Source organism: Ascaphus truei, chromosome 2 (assembly GCF_040206685.1).
Source record: "Ascaphus truei isolate aAscTru1 chromosome 2, aAscTru1.hap1, whole genome shotgun sequence".
Taxonomy (NCBI): Eukaryota; Metazoa; Chordata; class Amphibia; order Anura; family Ascaphidae; genus Ascaphus; species Ascaphus truei.
Window position 1 is genome coordinate 472,203,298 of NC_134484.1, and position 10,008 is coordinate 472,213,305.

Below are 10,008 nucleotides of genomic sequence, written 5' to 3' on the forward strand. Positions count from 1 at the left end.
ACTACTATATATTGAGAGTATCAGTCTTTACGTTACCTGCTTACTATATACAGTTTTTTTTAAACAAATACTATTAGTGCTGTACCCAAGGGCTAACCATGAATTACTGTAACCTATTTAGGTTCTAAATATCATCAGTGGAATTTTCACCCATAATCTGGATATCTCTTGCGTTTCAGTTTTTGACATTAATGTACATAGCGTCTTTTCTTGTTTTATATGTTTGGTCAATATAGTAATATATTCACTCTAATACACTTTAGTTGTATTAAGTTTCATATAGACTTTTTCCTCTTTTTTACTTCAATATCATTAAAATTGGTTTTAAAATTATCATCATATCATACTATACAATGAGTGCTTTCAAAAGGGTGTGCTTTCTCTAATCTTCACTATTACTCCTTATCCCCGTTTGCACCTTTGTCATCAATACATCATTTAGTTAACTGAGCTTAAGCGAGAGTTCTTTCCCTTTTATTCCCCCCCATTTCCTAATCTAAATCTGCCTAGTTGTTATAAATCAAAAAAAAAATAGACAGTTGCATAGGAGACGTAGAATACATTATTTATTTTTCCTTCATTTCTTCATAGAAACATGTAAAATGGAAATAGAGATAAAATCAATCAAATGAAACAATGCAAACTGACATGTCACTAGTTCAATAGGATATAAATGATGTGTATATATATATATGTGCCCAACACCAGTGACACACTACAGTGCACATAGTGGACAGTAGTAGCCAATACGTGTAGTCAAATAAAAGTATTGGAAGGCAGAGAATAAACCTAATAGACCTTGAAAACGAGTTGTAAACATATTTAAATGCGTTCTGGTTTAAGCATGATATTCTTAATTAAATTAATTACCGAAAACCAATTAAAGGTATTTCATGAGTTGATACAATATACCTATAGTATAGTGTACATGCTTAAAAAAAGAAAGGGAAACTCAATGTCATACACGGGGTCCGAAATTAGTATACTTGGAAGCAGACTAGGAAAACCTGAGGGAATGGACTGGTGGAACTGGATGATGTATCCATATTGATACCCTTACGGATAAGACGCAAATCCTAGCTGACAATGGATTAGGAAAGGAACACTCCCAAATCTATATCCACATTGAGTCCTAGGGGAACCGGAGTCTTAAGTTGGTGGATCCAAAAAGTTTCCCTCTTCGTAAGAGAAAGTTGGCGTCGCACCACCCGAACAAAGGCAAAGTAGAGAAGGTAACTCCAAAATTACGTTTAATTGACCATAAAAAAGAGGCAAAAACGGGCCAACATGTTTCGCGCTGTAAGCGCTTTATCTAGGTCCCTATGTGTGTAACCCTCAGCTCGGAGTATTTAAGTGTAACGCGAACCCGGAAGTGAATTGGTCACGCCCTGTCAGAGCAAGCTAAACTAATCAGCCACCGGTTCTGACGTCCACACAGTTAATTTAAAACATTCACAAACACTTTACAAGAAACAAATTGCAAATAGTTACAGAAACACAATAACATAAGTGAATACATTTGTTGCATACTGTTCTGTCTCATTTGCAATAGTCTGTCACTAACAAATAAAAAGGTTTAAAAACAAATCATTAAGCTAAAGAATTATAGCCTCATGCACATGACATCATTGGAGAGATTTGTCAGAACAACCCAAAGAACATTTCTATGCAAAAAAAAGGCTCTGGTTGGATTTGTGATTTAGATAAATCAATCACCTTAACCCTCATGCATCCTATTAAGCCTATAACCGACCCAAAAGCAAAGAATGTCTATATGCACGATTCATGACATCTCAGACCACATAAGGTTATGGATTTGTAATCACAAAAAAACATGCAATTCATCAAGACTATGCATAGACAATATAAAAATAGAATGAATATTAGAACTTTTCACCTAGTTTGTAAGATCAATGAAACTGTATATACAAATTCATTTTAACATTGCATTCATTCTAATGCTGGTAATGGTGGAAATCTCTACAAAAAAACACATATATGGTTGATTACTAATTCATGCAGGGAACGAAATATAAAGAACTAATTTGTTTAAGAAAGTCTTCATATCTTGCATTGATATTTATAATCCATTTCTATCATGCTCTGTGCCCACAATCCCACAAGGAAAAGGGGTCTGGAAGCGACTGCGTGTACCAGAGGTGTTTTTACATGTGAGTAACTTGTTACTCTTATTTTAAATTAATAAACTGTATTTTTATACTTTCCCTGCGGCTAGCTGTCATCCTTATTGGGTCTATCATGAGGACGCCGGGTGTTGGTGAATACACTATACACAGAGAAATAAACAGGACAACTCTATAGCTGATGTGTACAGGCATACCCCGCTTTAAGTACACTCACTTTAAGTACACTCGCGAGTAAGTACATATCGCCCAATAGGCAAACGGCAGCTGACGCATGCGCCTGTCAGCACGTCCTGAACAGCAATACCGGCTCCCTACCTGTACCAAAGCTGTGCGCAAGCGGGGAGACTATAGAGCCTGTTACACATGCGTTATTTACATCAGTTATGCACGTATATGACGTTTGCAGTACAGTACATGCATCGATAAGTGGGAAAAAGGTAGTGCTTCACTTTAAGTACATTTTCGCTTTACATACATGCTCCGGTCCCATTGCGTACGTTAATGCGGGGTATGCCTGTATATACTATACACAGAGAATGAACAGGACAACTCTATAGCTGAGGGAAGGAGACACTCCAGTGTACAAAGAACCTACTTTGTGAGTTAGTCTCACACATGGCCGGGTGAGTACAGCAAAAAATTAAAAAATATTACACACTCCCACCACCACCCTGAGTTATTTTTCATTTGATTTCATTGGTGCAAAACTGTCACTGATCATTGTTTATTTAAATTCTTTTCTCTTGCGCTCCCCGTATTCTATTTCCTTATTTCAACATCTTTGTATAATACATTTTTCATGGCTCTACACCCCTGCTCATGTCATATGGAAGTGTAGAGATGTCACATCACATGTAGCTAGTATCATTCCTTCCTCCCTTTTGTAATTATCCAATGCAATTAATATACCAGTAGCATCTTTTAAGTATGATTTCTGGGACTTAACGTATTTGTGTAGGTAAACATCAATCTACTCAGATTGGAGGTTAGGGAGTTTATACCCGATATTGTCGTACTTCCAGGATTTGTCAAATTTTTATGGATCTTAGGTATGAAATAGAATATTGTGAGTTTCGGCTTCTCCTTTAATAGATATGTAAATTATTTTTCCTTTAAGATCCTGATATCTTTTCACCTTATGAGTAGCTCTCGTAACTCATTAGAGAATTGATTTGTGGGGTCACTTTTCAATTGGATATATGTATCTGTATTCCCCAGAATTCTGTTAGACTCTCCCACCCCCACTTCTCTTTACCATACCCACCCCTACTACTTTCTCATTTCCCCACCTGCCCCAACTTCTTTGTCAGACCTGCCCCTACCTCTTGCTATCTCTCTGTCAGACCCACCACCACCCCTCTCTGCCAGACTGTCAACCCCCCTTCTCTCTGCCAAACCTGGCCTACTCCTCGCTATCAGATTTTCATCCTCCTCTCTCTGGCCGAGCAGACAGCACACTGCTCTATCTGTACGACCCATCCCAATCCACCCTTTTTGCCGGATCCACCCCCCTTGTACTCTGCCAGACCTACCCCAAATGTTCTCTCTTCAAGACTCAGTCCCACTCCTCTCTGTCAGACCCGCCCCCACTCTTCTCTGCAAGACCAGCCCCCACTTTGCTCTGTAAGACCCACCCAATTCTCGCTCTGTGCCAGACCTGCCCTCACTCCTCTGCTAGAGCTACCCCCCACTCCTTTCTCTATATTCCAGAACTTAATTCACAACTCTCTCTGGAGACCCATCCCCTCCTCTCTCTGAAAGACACACCCCGACTCAGCTCTCTACAGTCAGCATATATAAATATCATGGTAATAAATAATGGTACGTATCGAGTTACCAACCACTTTTATTAGCACGACATTACTATGCTACCAGTATGTTGCCCAACACTAATCTGAAAAAGCAAATATATCACCTGTATAAATTTAGTACCTGTATGAATCCTCTGATGTGTGAGCGAGTTGCAATTATGAGAAAAGCTTTTCTCACACTGTGAAAGGTTTCTGCTCTGTATGAATCTTCTGGTGATAAAGGAGATTATTCTTAATAGTGAATGGTTTCCCACTCTGTACATGAGACCGGTTTCTCCCCTTTGTGAATCCTCTCATGTGTGAGGAGATTGCTCTTCTGTGAAAAGCTTTTTCCGCACTTTGTGCATGTGAAAGGTTTCTCCCCTGTATGAATCCTCTGGTGAACGATAAGGTACTTCTTACTACTGAACTGTTTCCCACACTCTGTACAATTAGCAGGGTTGTCCGCTCTGTGAATACGCTGGTGTGAAAGGAGACTTCCCTTTAGTAAAAAGTTTTTTCCACACACTGAACATGTGAACGGTTTCGCCCCTGTGTGAATCCTCTCATGTGTGAGGAGGTTGCTCTTCCATGAAAAGCTTTTTCCACACTCTGTACATGTGAACGGTTTCACCCCTGTATGAATCCTCTCATGTGTTAGGAGGTTGTTCTTCTGTGAAAAGCTTTTTCCGCACTCTGTACATGTGAAAGGTTTCTCCCCTGTATGAATCCTCTGGTGATCGAGAAAGCACCTCTTAGTACGGAACTGTTTCTCACACTCTGTACAATTAAAAGGATTGTCCGCTGTGTGAATACTCTGGTGCGAAAGGAGATTCCCCTTCATTGAAAAGCTTTTCCCACACTCTGTACATGTGAACGGTCTCTCCCCTGTGTGAATCCTCTCATGTACGAGGACGTGGGATTTCCATGAAAAGCTTTTCCCACACTCTGCACATGTGAAAGGTTTCTCACCTGTGTGAGTCCTCTCATGTGCGAGTAAGTGGCTTTTCCATGAAAAGCTTTTTCCACACTCTGTACATGTGAACGGTTTCTTCTCTGTATGAATCTTCTGGTGATAAAGCAGTTTGCTCTTAATACTGAATTGTTTCCCATACTCTGTACATGTGAACGGTTTCACCCCTGTATGAATCCTCTCATGTGTTAGGAGGTTGTGCTTCTGTGTAAAGCTTTTTCCGCACACTGTGCATCTGAATGGTTTCACCCCTGTATGAATCCTCTGGTGATCGAGAAGGTACCTCTTAGTACGGAACCGTTTCCCACACTCTGTACAATTAAAAGGTTTGTCCGCTGTGTGAATATTCTGGTGTGAAAGGAGAGTCTGCTTCAGTGAAAAGCTTTTTCCACACTCTGTACATGTGAATGGTTTCACCCCTGTATGAATCCTCTGGTGAACGAGAAGGTAACTCTTAGTACGGAACCGTTTCCCACACTCTGTACAATTAAAAGGGTTGTCTCCTGTGTGAATACTCTGATGTGAAAGGAGATTCCCCTTCAGTGAAAAGCTTTTCCCACATTCTGTACAGGTAAAGGGTTTCTCCCTAGTGTGGGCACAAACGTGTGTGAGAAATTCCCTATCTAATGAGAAGCCTTTACCACACTCACAACAAACAAAAAGCTGGCCATCTTTCTCATATCTTCTGCTTGACCCATACTTAGACCCAGTTTGTAAAATGTGCTGTACACGGCCGGTAAATTCACCATCATTGGGCACTGGTTCTTGGCACGTATCCAACATGTGGCAGGAATCATGTTTTGTTGGCACTTCTAGGCTGCTAGGAGTTAACCCGCTTCTGGACATATTAGAGCTCCAGTTTTGCTCCTCATTCAGGCAGTTCTCTAACAGAAGGAAACAAAAAAGAAACAACTCAAATGTTTTCAAATCTGTAAATAAATGACTGAAAACAAATTACCATTTCAAAATACTCTGCATAATTTACTTTATTGCTACTAAATTAACAATATGTTCTCTTCAATCTATACTCATGGCCTTAAAATTGTGGCCCTGGACATCCAGTGGCCAATGACTGGTTGTGGTCCTAGAGACTTGACATTTTCTTTCTGGCAGCTCTCATACTAAATTCATTTTGATACACATTATATAATTATTTATTACTGTACTGATTATCTAAGTGTACATGATATCAACCCAACCAGACAAATATATAATGTAAACATAGGTTGGAGAAGTCTACATAGGCACCTAAACCAGCCCCAGTTGCTCCATATTGTCTCAGTTAAAAAATGACACATAAAAATGATTATTAATCCTAATTTGACAAAAATGCAGCATTGGTGTAATATATGACTCCTCCCGTCCCTTCTCACATTCAGGCTGTTGTAAATATTGCCATTATTCCCTCTGCTATGTTTCCACAATCTGCCCTTTTCTAAAATGCTCATGTTTACCCTCATATCTCCACTATTGCAACTTTAACCTCTCTGGCCTTCCCTCATCCCAACTCTATACTTAATCTATTACTTTCATAAAAACAAAACAAAAAAATACACTGTGGTTTAAATAATATCCCTTTCTTTTTGGTCTGTCTCTGCTGTACTTCTCCTGAGGTCCTTACAGTGGCTTCCCATTAAACCTCTGCATTACTTAACAATAGGGAAGTCAAATTACAAAATCTCACTATTCGCAGACGATATAATATTAACCTTGGAGAACCCTCAAACCTCACTACCCAATCTCCAACAGGCACTCTCTAACTTTGGAGTAATCTCAGGGTATAAAATTAATTCCAATAAATCCAAAGCATTAAATCTGACCTTGTGAGACCAAGAACTGAAATTATTAAAACTACATTTTAATTATAAGTGGAGTCCCACACGTCAAGTATCTGGGAATTAACATGACCAGATTCTACCACTCCCTATATCAGAAAAACTATCCCCCTCTATTTGAAAATATTAAAAAGGACCTGGTCAAATGGGAAGGACACCAGATATCCTGGAGTGGCAGAATGATATCAGTAAAAATGAATGTCCTCCTGAGGCTCCTATACTACTTCCAGACCCTCCTGGTCCGCATTCCAGGGCCTGAATTGAAAAACCTGCAAAACAAAATTTCCCACTTTATATGGCAAGGCAAAAGACCCAGGGTGGCCAGAACAGTCATGATGACCTCGAGGAGGGGAGAGGGGGGGGGGGGTGGGGGCGGGGGATGGGTGTTCTGAATGTTCTCAAGTACTGCCAAGCAGCCCAGTTAAGGCAAGTGGTGGTTTGGAACACCGACTTGCGGGTTGTCTATTGAAACGTACTATGCGAAAACGCCTTCTCTGCCAATAGGTTTGTGGGCTGGTGAGAGAAGAGATACAGTCAAAGAAAATAGAACTCGAAGCGATGAGACATACGTGGGAGATTTGGACAAAAAACAAAAATAAATTCGGCTTGCTATCCCCCGTCTCATAGCTTACTCCACTGTTTGACAACCCGGAGTTCCCCCCAGGTTGCAATTCTAATCAATTCAACCAATTGAAAGCAAGGGGTATCAGGGTAATTGCTGACATGTTAAATAACGGTAAACTATTGAGCTTTCAGGAGCTTCGAGCTAAATATGAGATACCAGATCTAAATTTATTTAAGTATCTTCAAATTAGGCATTTTCTTCAAAAATTATCCCTAAGGTTGGAGTTCCCCTCTATGTTAGAGTTCGAGGTGCTAAGTAGCAAAGGCATCTACCAAAAATGCCTAATAAAGATCTACGGGAGCCTAGAGTCAAAAGCGGACTCCGCAGACCATGATTATATGATGAGATGAGCCAATGATCTCAATATTGAAATTGACAAAGACGATTGGGAGGACATATGGGAGTTTGCATCAAAAACGTCCATATGCACTACAATCAAAGAAAACATTTACAAAATCATATATTATTGGTACCTCACCCCAGCGCGCCTTAAACAGATATTCCCTCTGGTGTCTGACCTCTGTTGGAGAGGATGTGGACAAAAGGGAGACATGGCCCACATATGGTGGATTGTGTATTATTAGTGTAACGGGTTTCCCCCCCCCAATCGCAGATTCTACTGTGTGGGTGCAGGAAACATATATTGTTACTCGGTGTGGTGCATAACCTGTTGGCTCACAGGAGGGCTGAGCTTCCGCCACGGGGAACCTGGGGCAATTACACTAGGGATACTACTTACAATGATGCAGCGCCTCCACCTGCGATGGCTCCCACCAGAGGGGGAGTGGTTCCTCGCAGGACAATCAATAATCACATAGACAATGACTTATATTAACTAATACCTTTACTAACATGAATAGACATCAGCACATCAATAATAACTTGTGTCCCTCTCACGAGGAGACACTAACCGTGACGTCTCGCAGGACGCTTCCCCAACACCAAGTGAGCCCACCCAGTGTCCAAAGAAACCCCACCCAATGTCCCGCACTCTTGCAGAGAGTCAATGGGTGACTGCGCAGTCACTAGTTAAGCTAAGGGCCCGGTGGTGCACTTAGGAATGTGTGATACCTGCCGAGCACTCCGGTGCTCGGGTCAGCAACGCTTCACAAAGGATCAGTCGGCCGATGCCTCCTTCTGATCCTCCAACCGGACTCCTTGCACGTGGACCGCCCGGGGCGGTCCCACTCCAGAATAGTCTCTGCGGACCCCAACGTGGGTCCGAACCGCTTCAACAGGAACAGCAGCAGCCGCTGTGTCCCTATCTAGTCTAAGTGGCACGCGCTACACTATAGGCCGGCCCTATAGTACAGCAACCTGTAGTGGCTTGGGGAACTCCTATGGGCCTACAGGGGTTAAGGACCTGTCCCACTCCCCTAACTACCCAAGTCCCTTCAGCCTCACTAAATGCTGACAGCCAACGTGCTGCGCAACAAGGTGCCTGCCTGTCAGACCTCACAGCACTGACCGCTGTGACTCTGACAAGGCAGCACTCTAAACTAAGGGCAGCGTCCCTATCTTGGGTCTCCCTCAGCAATTACCCACTACCCTAGTGGGGGGTTGGGGCCTACTTGGGGTGCGGGTACCTATAGGGCCGCAGGAGCTGTACTCGCTCCCCTCGCCCTGCCTTCCCTCACAGCTCCCCTGCTCCAACGGGTTAACCTGAGTGACAGGGTCCCTCTCTCTAGAGCAGTCCCTGGCAACACTCTCTCTCTCAGAGTACTTAGCTACCTCAGACCCTGGGGGTGCTGGCATAGTGCTGGCATTTTGGACTCCTGTACCCTACCTCCTTCCCTGGGCTGCTCCGGTCTCAGACTGCTCGCTAACGTGCTGCAAGCCCGCCAAATGTATCTCTTCTCCAGGGGCTCCCTAAGCCCTATTGGCTCCCTGGTGTCACGTGGGGCATACAGAGGCTCATGGGATCTGTAGTCCCAGCTCAGAGCCTTCCCTGAATGGCTAGGGGTTCGCGGGCTTTCTCTCTCCTGCCCTGCACGTGCGCAAGATCCCTCTAGCTGCCTCAACCTTCCCTGGTCTTTCCCTGCTCTCGCGCAAGCTATCTGGGGGCCTTTCGCGCTATCACGTCCCTGCGCATGCGCAACCCGCAGCGCAATGGCGGCGCTCTGCTTCCCCGGCCGCCGGGACCTTAGAGACGCGACCGCGGCCTTAGCAACGGCCCGATCGCGTCCCCGGCAACCGGCCACAGGCGGGGGAAGCCGCGCTGCTCCCTGCTCCAGCCCCCACCCTTGGAAACAGCCGTCGGGTCCGTCGGCACCCGCGATCGCGCTGTAACCAGGGAGGGGGGTCTCCAGGAGCCACGGGAGCTCCAGGCTACATTAGTATATATATATATATATATATATATATATATATATATATATATATATATATATATTTATGCATGTATATATTTATTTTATTTCAGCCTTTATTCACTGCGATTTTCATTATGCTCAGTTTATATACAATGTTATTATACCATTGGTTACTGTCTGGCTTGGCCTATTTATTTGATTGTTCCAGTGTCAGGATCTAGATTATTGTTACATATTAAGTGTTATAGAGACACATATATATCTAGTACTGTGTATCTGAACCTGGTTTTTATTGCTTTGTATTATATTCCTCCTACGTTGTTGTG

At 42.8% G+C, this 10,008-nt stretch overlaps 1 protein-coding gene across 4 annotated transcripts in view; it reads right to left on the reverse strand.

Annotated features, from left to right (window-relative positions):
• Window positions 1–552: 552 nt before the first annotated feature.
• Window positions 553–10,008, reverse strand: part of LOC142488349 (uncharacterized) — an 88,270-nt gene continuing 78,814 nt past the window's right edge. For all 4 annotated transcript variants that reach the window (XM_075588762.1, XM_075588761.1, XM_075588759.1 and 1 more), the window contains one exon: window positions 553–5,794. In XM_075588762.1, the coding sequence (XP_075444877.1) occupies window positions 4,191–5,794 (1,604 nt within the window). In that variant the 3' untranslated portion in view covers window positions 553–4,190. The remainder of the gene's footprint in view (window positions 5,795–10,008) is intronic.